Source organism: Miniopterus schreibersii, assembly GCF_964146895.1.
Source record: "Miniopterus schreibersii genome assembly, chromosome: 8".
Classification (NCBI taxonomy): Eukaryota; Metazoa; Chordata; class Mammalia; order Chiroptera; family Miniopteridae; genus Miniopterus; species Miniopterus schreibersii.
Genome location: NC_138109.1, coordinates 15,066,613 through 15,084,701, shown reverse-complemented (window position 1 = coordinate 15,084,701; position 18,089 = coordinate 15,066,613). Strand labels below are relative to the sequence as shown.

The window sequence follows — 18,089 nt, the reverse complement described above, 5'->3', positions numbered from 1 at the left end:
CCTCCTGCATGCCCCTTACTGGGGATCCAGCCAGCAATGCAGACATGTACCCTGACTGGAGCCGACCCATGACCTCGTGGTTCATGGGTTGACTCTCAACCACTGAGCCACGCTGGCCAGGCACACCATTGATTTTTTAAATGTGGTTAACACCTATAGGAATATTAACTTTAAAAAAGAAAAGAGGTCCAGCTGGGCATGGCTCAGTGGTTGAGCATCAACTTAGAATCGAGGAGATCACGGTTCGATTCCTGGTCAGGGCACATGCCCGGGTTGTGACTCTCTCATCATTGATGTTTCTATCTCTCTATCCCTCTCCTTTCCTCTCTCTGAAATCAATAAAGATATATTTTTTTAAAAAAAAAAAGACACCTACTTTTTCCTGTTATTTATTTTTTTAAAAAACTTTTTAATTGATTGATTTTAGAGAGAGAAAGGAAGGTGGGGGGGAGGGAGAGAGAGAGAGAGAGAGAGGAAACACCAATTTGTTGTTCCACTTATTTATATATTCATTGGTTGATTCTTGTATGTGCCCTGACTGGAGATGGAACCCACAACTTTGGCATATTGGATGATGCTCTAACCAACTGAGCTACCTGGCCAGAGTTCCTATTATTTCTTCTAAAAGTATTCATGATAAACACTTATTGAAGATAAATTGAAATTAATCTGACTTTAAGAATTTTACAGTACCTCTTTATGATTGGGGGCCTTGCAAAACTACAGTGGAAATCAATCCTGACTTGAATAGGAAACATGGGGCTGTTATCCCTTGTATAAGGAAAATAAAGGAGGAGAGAGCCCTGTGATTACCCTGGCTTTCTGTCCAAATGTTTGTTCTAACCATGGAGCAGGGTGGGAGATCTCAAGCAGAGTATGTTGGTCTTTCTGAACTGAAGAGGCAGAGATTGTAATTCAGGGGAGGTTGAGGCATCTAAAAGCTGTGAGGTGGAGTTCTGGAAAGGTGGAGCTATGCAGAAAAAAACTGCTCTAGGAATCCCCTCAGGGTCCCCTTGAGTGTTTGCTGACCTCGCACATGCCTGGGGTCAAACTCCAGGAGGTTGGGGAAAGATGACGGGAAAGCTATGAGCTAACTGGTTCCCAGAGCAGGGGGAAGTGTTGGAGTTCCTACCAGCCAGAGTGAAGAGCTCTTGTTGCTCACTAGGAGTGGCCACTAGAGATGGTAAAAGGTCTGCATCTTTGTACTGGGGTTAAAATAGTCATAGAGTAAAGGCTACTCTATACACACCCTAACAAAGCATAAAAACAAGCCCTTAGAGGTACCAAACTGAATGAAAAGTAACTTAACTGCCTACCAGAACAAAGTTTAACACTTTTATAATGAAGATAACAATACTGAATACTCAATATTGTAAAATTACAATGTCCAGCATCCAATCAAAAGTTACCAAACTTGCCCTGGCTAGTGTGGCTCAGTTGGTTTGGTGTCCTCCCATGCACCTAAAGGTTGCCTGTTTGATTCCTGGTCAGGACACATGCCCATTTGCAGGCTTGATGCCCAGTAGGGGGGTTCAGGAAGCAGCTGATGGATGTTCTGCTCACATCAGTGTTTCTCTCTCTTTCTTCCTCTCCCTTCCTTTCTCTCTAAAAATCAATTAAAAATCTTAAAAAAAAAAAGTTACCAGACTTGCCAGGAAAGTGTGACCCATAACTAGAAGAAAAATCAGTCTGTAGAAACACTCAGAAATGACAGACATGATGGAATTAGGAGACAAGGATATTAAAATAGCTGTTATAACTATAAAGGAAAACATGAAAATATTAGTTACGAGGTGGATATTTTAGCCTTTCAAATAAATACTGGGCCCTGGCCAGTGTGGTTCAGTTGATTGGGTGTCCTTCCATGCACTGAAAGGGTCACTGATTCGACTCCCAATCAGGATACATGCCCAGGTTTCAGGCTCGATCTCCAGTAGGGGGCTTGCAGGAGGCAGCCCGTCGATGTTTCTCACATCAGTGTTTCTCTTTCCCTCTCCCTTCCTCTCTCTAAAATCAATAAAAACATTAAAAAAAAAAATACTGGAGTATGGTTCATCTCTCTCTATTTCTGTTATTTTTGTTCTTCCCATGGTGGTGTTTGGTAAAATTTGAATATTTTAAGTCAGAGTTATAGAATCAGCATGTTAGGGTTGGAGAGGACTTTTAAAGATTATCTTATCCACCCTCTCATATTATAGAAAAAGAAATATTATATTTCATTGATTTTGAGATGTACATCATCTACATTTTAACATCTCTTAAATCATGATGTATCTTAACAGCCAGTGGTATCTTAGATTTGATAAAATACAGTAAAAGCCCATTAGAAGTGTGACTTTTCCATAAATTCTTAGTGGTAGAGTTCAAGGCTTCTACTTATATTACCCCCACCTGGAAAACCTTCCCCTCTTTATTTTTTACATCCAAATCCTGCCCAGATCAGATCTTTATTCCAGGAAATCTTCTCTGTCCCTTCAGTTCACAGTGATTTTCATCCTTCCTATTGTCATCATTGACTACATCATTTATTTGATAACTGAACTATTTATTTGCTATGTTGTTACTTTGGTTTTGTCTGTCTCCTCAATTATAAGCTCTTGGAGTCAAGGGAGGGATTTTATACTTCTTTGTGTCTTTTAATATCTACTTGATAAATATTCATTGACTGATAAGAGTATTATAATTAGTAATTAACCATTAATATAGCCTGAAGCTTATTAAAGTTGTTTAATGGTTAAGAGAACCACATATAAAACATTTAGAACAGTGCCTGACCCATAGTTAAATGCTAGGTAGATGTAGAACTAGTACTTCCACCATCGTTATCACCACCACAACTATAATACATACATTATTTCATTTTTCTTCACAACTTTACAAACTAGGAATCATTAGACTCATTTAACAGTTTAGGCAACAGACCGAGAGATTTGACTGCTTGCCAAGGTCCCAAAGCTAAAATTTGCCATTAGTGGGTTAAAACCCACACCTCTTCTCTTAATGTCCTTGTTCTTGCTGCTCTGTGCCACTGCTTATTAGGTTATGAGGGCTTTGGTAACAGCCTGCTAAGCGGAGGGTAGAAAGGAAAGAATGGGTACTTACTTTCCCCTCTGCTCAAGGACTTCTCCTTGTAAATCCCATGTATTGAGTGGTGAATGCACCTTGTGAGAGGAGGTTGACGTACAGCTACCCTTTGCTGCGGACTCTTAGTTGCTGGCAGCTTGGCCTTTAGTGACAGATGAGTGTGTGACACTTTTTAAGGAATGAATTCTTGTTACAGGTGGCAGAATAGAATAGTTGATATGGAATTACATGTCCGTTTGCTCCATAATTCCACTCCCTAGTGTTCAGATGTAATTGTGGTTGCTAGATCTCTCTCCTCACTTAAGTTGGTGTATTATCAGTCACATCCAGGACTGCTGCTTCTGCCTGCTCCATGACCACATGACGGTGTGTTTGTATATTGCCCTGAGTTGTCAGCAAAACATTTTGCTGAATTTCCTTTTTTGTTGTTGCTCTGCAACCTTTTTTTCCCTGGCCTTTCTCAGTTGTGTAAAGTCAGTTTCTCTTTTGGCCTTTCCATCCCAGAGAGGGAGCAGTTACTGCAGAGAAGCTTGAAATATGAAGTGAGGCATCGTAGAGATTAAAGTGACAGCTGGCAGGATGAAATGAGACTTACTTGGTGCCTGGTGTGCGATTTGGCTCTGATTATCTTCTTCCTCCCTCGTTTTCAAACCTGCCTCTGTACTCACTGCTCCTTGCAGGAACCAGGAGAGAAAGGTTACAGCCTAGCCCCATCCTCTCTGTCTCTGGGTAAGGTAGTAAATTGGGATTAGACACTCTTCCATAAAAACCAACTGTGTGTTTCCCATATGGTAGCACATGCCCAGGTTTGGCTTCCTCTCAGGTACTTGGAAAAGAATGCATTTTGTATCCTCTTATCTCAAATTTTTGAGCACCAACAACTGGAGATCACTCTCTTCTGTCATTGGCAATAAATAAGAAAGGAAGCTCTTAAAACTGAAGACTATATTGGGATCTATTATCACAATATTTCAACTTATTGACATATTTCTAGTAATCTTATGAACTGATTTGTTGAGGTTTGATACTTTTGTGTGTTGGTATTTGTTTTTCAGAGCAGCTTAGTTGTTTTTCATGTTAAACTCCTCTGTGAATATAGTGCTCAATTGATGATTATATCTCAAAGAAATCTGGTACTTGAGTACTTGCAAATGTTAGGAGTAAGATTTTTCCATTTGTGAATAAAATAATTTGTAATTTATATTTACCTAATCAGAGTAAAAGCAAGCATATTTATTTATTTATTTTAAATGTATATTTATTGATTCCAGAGAGAGGAAGGGAGAGGGAGAGAGAGAAACATCAGTGATGAGAGAGTCATTGATCGGCTGCCTCCTGCATGCCGCTGACTGGGGATCGAGTCCGCAACCCAGGCATGAGTCCTGACCGGGAAGTGAACCGCAGTCTCCTGGATCTAGGTCAGTGCTCCACCGCTAAGCCACGCCTGGCCGGACAAAGTAAACCCATGTAGATGGGTAGTTTGGACTATTTCAGACTATTCCATTTTGGTGAATTGGGTATTGCTAGAAATTGGAATTAAACTGGGAAAGGAAAGTGAACTTTGTGTCTGTGACTGAAAGTCATCAGTGGTAACGTTGTAGACCCTGAGTAATTTAAGTGGATCCATAACAGGGAACTTGGGCCAAGATAGAGATACAAGAAATATTTTATGTGAATAAATCTTTCTTTGGAGTTCAGAATACTTTGCAAACAAAATCTCAGTTTCATATAGCATCTTTTAAGCAATTTTTTTAGTGCAGCTCACAGCTGAACTAGAAGGATGAATTGAAATTTCCCCAATTGCCAGTCATCATTAGACTAAGGACTGGAATCCAGGTTTCTGACTCACAGTTTAACTGTATTTTCTTTTGGACAACCAGATGGATCCTACTAAAAGGAAAGCCTAATTTTGGCCAGTTAAGAGGCAGTTTTCTATGGGATAGTTGATACTAGAAACCAATTTCCAAGGGAAAAGTCATCCCCCAATTTTAGCTTTAAGAGCAAAGCTGTGATTAGAGCTTGAAGAGTAATAAAGGTAAGAACAAAAGGTGGTATTGTCCCCCAATAGAAAGTTACAGAATTACCAGGTGTGAATGGTCCTTGATAGATGTACAGTGTGCTCAAGAAGTGAGATATTGGAGTTTAGGAGTCCTGTCTCCTGGGCTGCTTTCCCCAAACCAAATCAGGACAAGAAGGAGCCTTACATTTATTGAATGTAGGTCCATAGCTGGTATTCTTCTTTCATGAAACTAGAAATTTCTCCTTGTTTTACATCACAAGTAGGCTCTCTTTCTTGTTTCTTCCAATCAGATACTCTCTCTGTCTACCCTAAGAGTTCCATTTCTGTCTTACTAGCTGTTTTCAACATTACTCTAGTGACCTAAACTAATTTGTCAGTAACACCTTGTGTTTGGAGAGAGTCTGGTTATATTTGTAAGTTCAGTTCCACACTGCATTTCAACAGGATGTAGGTGGGTGCTTAAGTCTGTAATGAGGCATTCCTCCTTGTGGTTGTTGCATGGTAGTGAGGATGGCTATATTCAACAGTAAATTCATGCTGCTTTAAACATTTTAGTAGACAAACTTAGATTACAGTAACCCTGTGTGTTGGCTCTCATTTTAAAGTTAAATGATTATTTGACTTTTCAATTGAAATTCTTTATGTATATTCTTTAACATAAAGAAATTTATCTCTTGAAAGAGAAAACTGGCCTGTAAAGTAAAGCTCTTCTCATATGCCCCCATCCAAAATGCTGTTAACTGTAGAACAGTGGGAAATGCTGAAGTGAAAGCAGAAGTCCTAATTGCCACACATACAACATAGCCACATGTTGTCATCCCCTGCTACTGCTGATCAGCTTTTTGGGGGTATGCTTCAAAGAGGAATTGCCTTGAGAAGCATTTCTGTTGTTATGGTTATTGCTATAGCTCAGATATACTTGCTTTGGGGTATGACCATAGAAATCTGATGTTATCAGTGACTTTGATTCTAAATGAAGCATTGTTTATTTATTTATAATAAACAGCTAGTAATAAATATCATTGCCAGAATGAGCCGTCATCTGTCTCTGTCCTGTTAATAACTGGAATTCAGAATATGGGTTACAAATGCCTCCTCCTCTCACATGCAGCCCTCCTTTATTACCTTCTTCTACCCTCCCATCCTACTTCTCACCTCATCCTACTCCTGCCCCAGGCCGCAGAATTTTAGTAATTAGTTTATGTGTGCCATGAGATAAAAGAGGTTGAAAATCGCTAGTCTAAACTAGTCAGTAAACCGCCACGCCATGGCTAGGAAGGAATGCCTGAAGTCTTTTATTTGTTCTCACTCATTCTCAAGTCCCTTAGGCTGAAAATAGTCTGGGGTAAAGATGGGGTTTGCTGCTGAGTCTGCCTGGATGTCTGGAACTGGTCCAAAGCTTCCTTTTTTTTTTTTTTTACTTCTTTGGGTAGCCAACTCCCAGATCAGTCTGGGAGCCTCTCAGGGTGTAAATAATTCAATCTGAGGTCTCTGTGTGGACTGTCCTTTGGACCATTCTGGATCATGCAGGTTCTGGTAACTAGATGAATCTAAACCTGGACCCGGGCTTGATTCATGGCCATGATTCACCTAACTAAGCCTGCCTCTGGCCGTGTGTTCAGAATGCAAGTGGATCTTAGCCAAGTGAGGAGGTTATGGCAGCTTAGGTAGAAACAAATCCAGAATTTTAGAGCTTCTTAAAGATCATCTAGCTTAGTCCCTTTATTTTGCAGATGAGGAAATGATAGCCCAGAGTGAGAATTATTTCTTCTTTGATTTAGAAGGCATTGTAGAAATCATCCAGTCTGACCTGTCAACATCAACATCTTCTTACAGTCTAGGAATGTCTCCCTTAACATGCCTGACAGCTGGTCATCCAAAGGATGGTCTGGGGAACTCATAATTTGTAAAGAGAGAACAACTCTAATTAAAAGGAACTAACTGAATTGAAGTCTACTTCCCTGTAACTTTTATCTTCTCAGTGGTTCTAATTTAATTCCTTTCCTATGTAACATCCCCCAAGGTAAGACCACCTCAAACCCCCGAATTAGGAAATAACACTGTAATATATACTTGCCTTAATCAAATTGAAGTATAACTGAAAAAAACTTTATTGATTCTATAAAGACAGGGCATTCTATACTCTTTCATGTATTCAAAACTTCTTTTCTCAACTAAGAATCACTACTTTCTTGGTTTTTTACTCTCTCTTCCTTTCTGTAACAGGCACTAGCATTTAGCTCTTTCCATGAAACTTCTAATAAACCTACATTTTATCACTTCATGAGTATAACTATACAAAACTATGAGGAGTTTTGATAGCAGAACTCACCCCTGTAACCTGTCTGTGGTTTCTCAGTTCGTTTTTGCTAGCTGTGGGCCTCTCCATTTCTATTGTCTCCTTCTTAGTCTGTGAAGAGTTTCCCAACTGGTCTTCTTACCTTCAGCCTTCTTGTGCCCAAATATAAATTCTTTGCTTCTGTTAGAATGATTTGTTTAAAATGCAAATTTGACTTGTGCTAACTTCCTTAATTCAGTGGTTCCTCAACACACAGTGCTCCAAAAATTTTCCACTAAATGACCACTGATGATAGAGGAGCCTTTCTTAACTGGATTTCCATGAGAGAATTAAACCCTGATGCCATTAGGCATCCACTGTATGTAAATGTTAACTTTTCTCCAATGCATCTTGAATGGTACTAGTTATATTCGGTCTTAAGGATAATTAAGAAAATAGTCACTTGAATCATTTTCTTTGTTCTGTGGTTCTGATGAGGAACCCAGTGTAGAGTGAAGGAGAGAGAGAATGTATGTTCTTCAGTAGGTCCAGAAGCATGACTCAGAGCCACCTCCAGAAAAAAAACCACCAAATTTCATTGAAGTCTTGGGTTTCATCTTTAAATGTATGTGACTGTTGCATTCTACTACATAATAAGTCCAGGGTTAAAAGTGTTTTAAAATATTTATCAATGAATAAAATTGATTTTCCAGGAAGATTTGCCTAGGGTTCGTAGAACTACAAATAACTGCCTTTTTTTAAGCCCTGTAGTGGACATTTTATATATGCTATATTATTTACTGTCTCTAGGAAGATTGCCCAAGATCACACAGCTAATCAGGTGTCAGAGTCAGTGTTCTAACCCAATATGCCTCAACTCTACAACTTGAAACTGAGTTGAGAGTCAAGAGCCTAAAAGTCTGCCCATTTCTAAGTTTATCTTCACCAGAAGGTAGGATTTTTTTTCTTGGTCAAGTTACTGTTGTGGTTCAGATCATGCATAATTCCATACTTCTTATGCAAAACATAACTAGCCTTGATTATCCAAACAAAAATGAGCAGTGGTGCAGGTAATTTCATATAACAAGAAATCTTGCCTCTCTTTGGTGGTTCTGAAGCATATTAAGTGACTTTTTTTTAGTAGCAGATATACTTTTCTAGTTGTTTTGTCTTGATGGTTATTGACGTGTTGTCATTTCTTGAGTACGCTTTAGCTGGTTATAGGAGCTAGCTTTTTGTGGCAAGAGGAAGCCATCTTGCTATTGAAAATTTGGTTTCAGGTAAACCCCACCCAGATGACATAGAATTGACTCCATTTGTGTCTGCTTATCCAAAACACTTGGGAAAGCTTAAATGCTAAAGTACCAAGGAAGTTGCCCCCTACCCCCTGCCTCCCCAATCTGGCATTTACCCAGCCATCTGGAATCCAGTTTCTGTTAGGTGTTCAGAGAGAACTTCTGGAATGCCCTGTCAATGGCCACATTCAACACAGAATTTCAAGGAGATCTGGCTCCTTTACCTCTTCTGCGAAGCTGGAACAAGACTGAAATTATTGCTAATGGAGGGAACCACAGTGGCTGTTTTCAATCATCTATGCACCTTTGAATTTCTGGTTCTTTCAGAAAGCTTGAAATATGGGAGTCTAAGGGCATCCCAAGGATGGTGTACGGAGAGCTCTGTGAGGTTCTTTTATTTGTAACCTCCTGCCTCTTTTGCTGTTCTAACCTCTCTTTTCACCATGAATTACTAAAGATTGCATCTTAGTACCTGATACCCTTTACATAAAGTAAAAGAGGAGAAGAGTTAGACTAGAAGGGAAAGTCCAGAGTTAGGGTTAGAAAACCTGTTGAGTCAAAGGGGAACTTAGCAGAGGAACGGAATGAAAATTATTTCCTTAGACAGTAGAAAAATATTCAGGAAACACCTCTGCACCCCAAAGATAGGCACAGCTGCCATATAGTGCCCATTAAAGGGAGGTTCAAAGTTACGAGCAAACAGCTGATTCTCTTGGTTCTTGGGCTGTTGCTGTTGGTGACAGGAAATCTTGTTCCCCAAGCTGCTGGCTTCCTGTTTTATTTTTACTCTTAGCAGATCAGAATGTCCATAACAAGGAGCAGTCTGTTCCAAAGGGTTCTACTCCCTCTTTGAGCCTGAAGGGCTTTTTTTTACTTTTGGTTGGACAATATGTTAGTTCACTTTTAAGTTCTATGTTATTTAGCTTGGTTTAAACATTTTGTATTCACAATCAACTTTTTTGGTGATGAACTGATGTTATAAGATTTGATGTAAGTAAACCTCTGTTTTGTTTTTATTGTTGTTTAAAAGGAGTTTGCAATATAGGGGACTTGGGTATGTTACCTTTATATTTCACCTCTTTATTTAAAGTGAATCTGCCATTTTCCCTAGCACGAAAATCATTAGACTGTTTTGGATAGCTCTAGTTTCATAAAATAGGGAAATAGGACCACAGCCCAGTGTGCCATGGCTGTAGTTATATGCATTTTGTTGAGACTAAAACCTGCTTCTATCCTTGTAAAGCTAGGAATTTGGTGATCTAACTAAAACAATAGCTCAACATGAGCCTGAAGTGCTGGGGGATTTCCTAGGGAAAGGGGCTCAGCCGACAGGATAAGAAACAGTAACTGGAAGGTTTCCGGATCTGCTCCAGACACTTCCTGCTGTCTCAAGAGCCTTTTGGCCCAGGTGTGTTGAACCAGATGGGAGAGAGAAAGGGAGCTGTTGGATAGAAGAGAAAGGACTAGGGAATCTTAAAGCATAGTTTGCTCGGCATCATGTTTGACATATTGAAGAACGTGTAAATTTTTCGTTGATACCCTGTCCATTTACAGACTAAACTTCAGTAGTGTTAATAGATACTGGCAGCTAGTATTTAGTTGTACATTAACAGTCATCCATCAGGGAAGAACTGGAGAAGTTATGTCCTGATGTAGATCAATGGAATCGCTATTGTCAACTTAATTTCATTGTGGAGATTATCAGATGACAGAAGCTCTTTTTTTGATCTTTATAATTGATCATGTGGAATCTGATCTGTCCTGCTTATGGACACCCCAAGGATAGGATCTGTACCATCTAGGATTTGCTGAATGGGCTGTTTTCTAACCATGCCTCCTTGCCTCTGGAGATTCTTGTTGGTTGGAACATGGTTGTTATTTTAAGGTTTTTAGTTTTTTTATGCTGCCCATAGTACCCCAGCCAGCAGTCATCAGTTCAGAATTTCTAAACTTATTCAGCAAGTCTTCTATTACCAAACCTTTAAAAGGTTGGGGTGGTGGTAAGGGCCAGGGGGCGGGGGGGGGGGGGCTTTAAAAGAAAGATAGGGAGAGAGAAGAATTTTTAAAGCTGTTTTAGATCAGAGCAAGACCAAAGAAAAAAAAAGACTCATACAGCCCTAGTGTGCCTGGAATTTGTGGTTGAGTAATACTTTCCTGTTATTTCTTTTTTAGGTTGTTTTTCATCATTCAGAACATTGCCTGAAGCAGGTCCACCATGCCGTTAGTAACGAGGAACATCGAGCCAAGGCACCTGTGCCGTCAGACGTTGCCTAGCGTTAGAAGCGAGCTGGAATGCGTGACCAACATCACCCTGGCAAATGTCATCCGACAGCTGGGCAGCCTGAGTGAGTGCCGCAGAGAGCCTGTGCTTTGCCCTCAGGGGTCGTTGGTGCTCTTTATTTAGTTTCCTTCTCCCGTGTTCCTATTTCTCCCCCATCTGCCTTCCCTAGGTAATGCAAAAATGCATCCCACCCCCCTCTCCCCAAAGAGAGGCTCCTTTTTGGTATAGATTCTTCCCCTCAACCCTTTCTTCAGCAGCCACCACCCTCTAGGCTCCCTCCACCTCCCTTTCCACCTGCTTCTAAAGAAATCTGTGGGAAGGGTGGCAGGAAGGGCTGCAGCAGAAACTGCAGATGGAATGACAGAGCAGAATTCTCTGTGTGTAAAGTGGGAGGTTCACAGAACGGTATCTTGGGTTGGGGAATGTGCCTATAATTGCATGAGCTGTTTCGATGTAGCCTGACTTTGTTGAAGCCTCAGATGTGCCAATAGTCTTCATCTACCCCACATCCCCCACCCCCTTTCTTCCCAAAAAGGAGTAAAGCAAACATGCACTCAGATTCTAGCCGACTTGTCTACCCTGGTACACAGTTAATTGTGCTGCAGGCCCCCAGGTCCAAGTTCAGGGTGCAGATTACTTCTGCAGTCTCTGGGGTATTGGGAGTTTTGCAAGCTGTGTGACCACAGTCACACATGTTGTAGCTGGAGCCATTCTTCTCTAGGAGGGGGACTGGGGGAGGGGGTAGCCCAGTCTGTTTTGGAGCTCTACTGTAATTTTTTTTTTAATTGGCAAGAATGAATGAGACTGCCTTGGGTGGGGTACATGCATGTGGTTTGGATTTCATTCTGAATCAAACTGACTTTGTTTGCTTGAAGCTGAGGTATGGGAAGGGCAGATGCTTGGATAGGCTGTGCCTTTGTCTAATGCCACTCCAGCTCCCCATAAGAACCTCCATCAAAATGCCATTTTAGTGATCTTCCTTAGCAAAGGCATCTTGGTATGAATTATTTCAGACATTCACCCCTCCTATCGCATCACTGGCCTTAGTGAAGGCAGTGGAATATCAAGAAAGTCTGCATTCCCCCAGATAGTAATAGACCCTGCCTTTAAAATAGGGGCCTGAGGAGACAGAGCTCAGTGACCAGATGATATATAGGGTCTGAGATTCCTAAGCCTTCACCTAGCTCAGAGGCCATCTCAGTTGATCCAGGGCTTAGGGAAACCTGAATGGGTGTCACGAAGAAATGAAACCCTGTCGATGCCTGTCTTACACAAAGGAACATTGACACCAGTGCAACAGCAGTGTGGCTGACAAGGAAGCACATGAAGGCTGCAGAGAGCCTCACTGCTTCTTAAAAGCATCATTTCTGCTTCTGTCACCCTGAGAAGGCCAAATGGGTGGAAGTCAATCACACACTGGTTCCTTCTCCATAAGACAAAGGACATCTTGCTAATGATGCTGCTTATTCTCAGTCAGCAGGAGTTATGCTCGCTCTGAGGTGTTTTTTCAGGGTAGTGTTGATGGATGCCATTGCTCACTCTCCCATTTGTGATCAGACTACTCCTATCTTAAGGAAGCTGATATGAGGGCCAGGGTCAGCTTGTGCCTACAGAAACAAGATTTTCTTACATTTTGAAGCCAACTGACCCTTTATTCATCCTATAAACATGTATTGAACATATTTTATGTTTAATGCTGGGGGGATACAGTGATAATGAGAAATGGTCTCTGCCTTCCAGGAGCTTATAATCTACCATAGGAGAACAGAAATAAGTAATTCTTAAGGGAAGAATGGGAAGAATAGGAAAGAACTCATATTTGTTGATTGCCTACTTTATGCCAGGTTTTAATAGGATCTTGACGTAGATTATCTCATTTAATCTTCTCAATAATCCTGTAAGGGTAGGTGGTATTTCTGTTTTTCAGATAAAGGAATGAAGGCTCAGAAAAGTAAGATAATTTGCTCTGAGAGACAGCAGCCAGTAAGAGGCAAGTCAGACTTCCTAAGGATTTCTCTTCTCAGTCCCCTACACTCTGTCTCTGCCCATAGGGCCCTGGTTCAGACCTTGTTTGACTCTCACCTAAACTAATGCCCTAGCCTCCCTCTGGCCTCCCTTTCTCTGATCAGCCCCCCCTCCCCCGAAATCTAAAAACCTAAGAATCTTACAAATCTTAAACCTATACCCCTGCCACAGTGTTCTGCCCAAAATGCAAATCTCACTTTTTACTTTTATAATTCTGAGTTGTTTGAAATTTTAAAAGCGAAGGCAGTGTTAACTTTTGTGATTTAAAAAGTGTTTTTAAACTAAGAGTACATGTTAACTATTTATCTCCCCTGTTCCTCACTATGATATTATGTAAGTTCCTAGGCCTAGCATTCAAGACTCTTCAAGACCTGCTTTCCATTCTAGCCTCATTTTCTGCAATACATCTCCCATTTTATAGTCTTTTTAAAAGATTCCTTTAAAATGAACAAAGGAAAAAAGAGAGAGAAGGAAGGGAGGAAAAAGATTGAATTATCAACTGCTTGTAGTTTCTCTTAGCGCATACTCGCATACCTTCGTGCCCTGCCCTTGCTGTTGCCCCTGCCTGAAGAGCCCTTGCCATCCTTATAGGTGATTTTTAAGGCCCAGCTCAGGAATCTCCTCCTCCAAATTGGGCTAAGTGCTCCTATGAGCTCTTATTACATGCCTGTATTCTTACCTACCACATTATATTGAAAATTATCTATATCTCTTAAATTAAAAGTTCTTTGAAGGTGGAAATCATGTATTGTTTGTCCTTGAACCCCAGTACCTGGCACCCAGTAGAAGTTCAGTAAATGATTGTTGAATGCTTCATGCCTGTATCCTCTTCGCCATTTCATGCTGTTAGTGCACAGTGAATACAGGGAAGGAAGGAATGAGTACTGCCTGCAGGGAGGGAGTGCACAGATGGGGATGGGGAGCATCAAGGAAGGCTGTATAGAAGAGGGTATATTTGAACCAGGCCTTGAAAGATGCCAGGATTTCATCTAACAGAGAAGGATGCAGGAATGGACTCTCAAGTGCTTCAAGCTCATGATCTTAGCCTCATATATTGTACTGTAGCCAGAAATGCTCAGTCTAGTAGGGAAAGTGTGATTATGGAACGGATAAAGCACAAAACTAAAAATTCCACAGCTGTGGATTGCTTCGTGATAGCATATCCAGAATTCTTATTTTCCCTTACTGCAGTGAGATTGGTATTTCACATATTAGGTTGCCATATCTTAGGAAATAAAGGCACAGCCAGCCAGCACTTTTGACCACCCAGGAGAGTGAAACCCCCACTTGGGTCATTAAGAAATCATGCTGTGATGTTGGGTTTTCTAATCAAGTGTAGTGCGGTCATGCCATGGGGTTGGGGGGGGGAGGGCTTCAAGACTCCCACTTAGACTCCAACAAGAGTAGTTTCACATTTTAAATCAGTTTTACCTGTTCCATTTCCACATAATATTTCGTGTGAAGAGTTCTGCAAAGGGGGGAAAAATTGATGACTACTTCTGGAATCTTTTGCAAAATGTGATATCCATTATGAATGTCCCTATGTGATAGTGTGTCTATCTTGGTAATCTGAATGAGTGAAATTTTACTCTGAACAAGGCACTCTGGTTTTCTCCTACGGTTGGAGTAATTTTTAGTACTTGAAGAATAGGGACTATCAGATTACTGACTGGAATTATATTTAAAATTTCCTTTAAGCATACAGTTTAGGATTTTTAGATATTCACACTCTTAAAAGTCATCTGATATGGTTGAGCAAAATAAGAAAGAATCTCATTGTAATAACTTACATTTTTAGCTCATTTAATCCTATGACAACTTGGTGAGGTAGATACAGTTACCCCTGTTTTACGGATGAGGAAACTAAAGCTGAGAGAGTGTGATTTGCTGAAGAGTGCACAGGTATAAATAGAAAAAACTGAGACTTAAACCCATATTTTCTGGTTTGAAGTCCACTGCTTATTCCATGTATCATCTTGTAGTTCTAAGTATGCCTAGGGCCTGATGTGATGAGACAGTGGGAAAGCCTTCACACACCTCACTTTCTCTTCAAATAGCATTCTCAATGTTACCATTTTTATATGTTGGGTTTCTTTGTAAGATTTTTATCTTGAAAACCACTGTGCCACAGTAAGCCTCTACTCCCACTATCACTGCTCCCTTCACTGAAGAGCAGGAAATCCTAGGTACTTTCTTGGTGACCCAAAGGTAAGTTAATTTGGGGTTTTCTTTTCCCCTAGAACAGCTGGATGAACAACAGGTATTTTTGAGCCTGGTTTATTTTCCACACATAATGTTACATGCTTGTCTGCTTTAGCCTTACACTCACAATTTTCTGTTACCTGGATGAGCATGGTACAGTATAGTTTTAATTTTTATTTATTTATTATTTCTAAAAAAATATATCTTTATTGATTTCAGAGAGAGGAAAGGAGAGGGGGAGAGAGAGAGAGAGATAGAAACATCAATGACAAGAGAGTCATTGATCGAGCCCACAACCCGGGCATGTGCCGTGACCGGGAATTGAACCCTGATCGCCTGGATCCTAGGTTGACGCTCAACCGCTGAGCCACTCCCAGCAGGGCTAGTATAGTTTTTTAAAAAAATGCATTTTTGTTGATTTTTAGAGAGAGGGGAAGGGAAAGGGATAGAGAGAGAGAAACACCAATAGAGAGAAACAGCATTGATCCGCTGCCTCCTGCACGCCCCCTACTGGAGATGGGAGACCACAACCTGGGCATGTGCCCTGACTGGAAATCGAACCAGTGACCTCTTGATTCCTGGGTCAGTGCTCAACCACTGAGCAACACCGGCCAGGCTACAGTGTGGTTTTTATAGGGTCTTAGCCATATTATGGACAGGGATCAGATAGGATCCTCAGCCTGCAGAGTAGAAGTACAGCTCATTAGCCAGTTTGAGTCCTTTGGGCCTAGGAGCTTCCCATGGCTGTTTAGATCACAAAACCGTTCAGTATGCAAAGACTTGCTCCTTTCCTTGATTACAGACTCCTTGTTGACTAAATTTACCAGCAATTCAAAATATGCAGTTGATTAGTCTTATCCTTACTCTCCAGGTTCCACTGGGAAGGTTCACCTCAAAGGTGCAGTTCACCTCAAAGGTGCAGTTTTGGCCTTTTGGACTAATTCTCCCCCCCCGCCCAAGTGTGGACTAAGCATAAATCAAGTTTAGAAGCTAAAAATTAGAGCCTGCTTTGAATAGTTCTCAAAGAAATTATCTTTTGGTTGAGCACAGTCACTTATACCTGCCTTCACTGTGCAAGTAAGAAACTCAGATAGGTATATTTGTTTGTATGCACCACTTTTCATTCCTAGCGAGAATGTGCTTTGTGGCTTGGAATGACAATATGAAGGTAGCGTCAAATTGCTGTTATGTTTCTTTGGCTGCAAATTCTCCTTGCCCAGGGTTGAAAGTACAGAAATCTATGGAACTCTTTTTCTAAAAAACAAGACATTGTGGAAAAAGACCACTGGTATGTTGTTTTTTTAGGGAGGGCTTGAAAGTTTCAGCTTTTCACTTTTTCCCCCTGAGATGTAGATTTGAAGGATTATAACCTAGAGCAAAGCCTTTCAGAGTTGTAGGTTATAAAACATAAAATAAGCTTTTCACCTCTTAGAAGAAGTTGTAAGTCTCTTCTGTGAGTTGATGATAAGTTCAAAGCTCCTTGAAGATACCACTGCTCATCATGGTTGTTTCAATATACTTTTGAGGCTTCACTGAGGATGTAATGTCTTATTTTTTATGTTAATTGTAGACACCTAGTAGGTTCTTCTAACTTCCAGTCTGTTTTCCAGAACCATTTACAAGGTGCTTTTACAGAGTATCAAGGGGCTAAGGGCTATAGGCAAATGTGTAGACATATTGTCTACCCTTCCAGGATTCATTTTTTGTATTATGCCTTTCAGTTTTATTCAGACTGCTTTGAGTTTCCTGACTGTTTAGAGTTTGACAAGAAGACTCATATGCAGAGTGCCCCAGCTATGGAGGATATGTCTCTATCTCCAGTAGCAAGCATCTACATACAACCCAGACCATCTTGAGAGGGAGGGAGGGGTGTTTTGGAGGTGGGAAATACAATCTTTAGTAGCCAGTTTTTCTGACCATTTATGTCACTTTTATGCACTAATGACTTGGTTTCTTTGTTCTTTCAGGTAAATATGCAGAGGACATTTTTGGAGAGCTCTTTACTCAGGCAATTACCTTTGCCTCTCGGGTAAGCTCCCTTGCTGAGAGGGTTGACCGCCTACAAGTTAAAGTCACTCAGCTGGATCCCAAGGAAGAAGAAGGTAAGGAAGCTGAGCTCAGCATTTGCAGGCTCTGCTGAGCAGTTTCTTAGAATTTTTTTCCTGATTTATAAAAAAAAGTGAGGGGAGAAATCACAGAGACCTATGGAGTTCTGCTTTGAAATGACACAAGCCTGGGTGGTGTAGAGCAACCTTTTTAGCTCTACCACACTCCCACACACTCCCTCTCTCCCATTCCCCTAATTCCCTCTTTCTCAAATTCCCCCTCCCCCATCTTATTTTGCTACCATAAAAGTACTTGGAAGATTCATTCCTCCTCAGGAGAGGCCTGCTAGATCTGGCCACATAGTAAACCTTTGTGTTGCCTCATTTTGTTCAGTCTGAAATGGCTGGGCTGCTGACAGCCTTGTGGGGCTTCCCCAGAGAGGGAGAAAAAAAACCTGGCTGCAGACAGCCGCAGCCAAGAAATGTAGCAGCTGAGGCCTCTCCGAGTGGTGTGACTCAGTGTTTGCTCAAATAGCCTGTCGTCCATTTTCTAATGCCTTCCATGTTCTCTCAGTGTCACTACAAGGAATCAACACCCGAAAGGCCTTCAGAAGCTCTACGATTCAAGACCAGAAGCTATTTGACAGAAACTCTCTCCCAGTACCTGTCTTGGAAACATACAACACCTGTGATGCTCCTCCACCTCTCAACAATCTTACCCCTTACAGGTAACCTGGGTAGCTCCTCCTTTTTTGGCCTGTGGTTAACAATATTAGATTGTTTTTTTATTTAAAGATATTGTGTACGTCAGAGAATAGTATCAAAAAGCTCACTACCAGGCCCAGAGTTGCTTATGGCC

At 41.0% G+C, this 18,089-nt stretch overlaps 1 protein-coding gene across 2 annotated transcripts in view; it reads left to right on the top strand.

Annotated features, from left to right (window-relative positions):
- The window catches only part of WASF2 (WASP family member 2), a 67,494-nt gene that overhangs the window by 36,506 nt on the left and 12,899 nt on the right, over positions 1–18,089 (top strand). The window contains exons 1-4 of one of the 2 annotated variants that reach the window (XM_081145881.1): positions 9,470–9,667; positions 10,850–11,022; positions 17,153–17,287; positions 17,805–17,958. In XM_081145881.1, the coding sequence (XP_081002007.1) occupies positions 10,893–11,022; positions 17,153–17,287; positions 17,805–17,958 (419 nt within the window). In that variant the 5' untranslated portion in view covers positions 9,470–9,667; positions 10,850–10,892. Of the gene's footprint in view, positions 1–9,469; positions 9,668–10,849; positions 11,023–17,152; positions 17,288–17,804; positions 17,959–18,089 lie in introns of those variants that run through there. The other variant, XM_081145880.1, reaches the window with a different exon arrangement.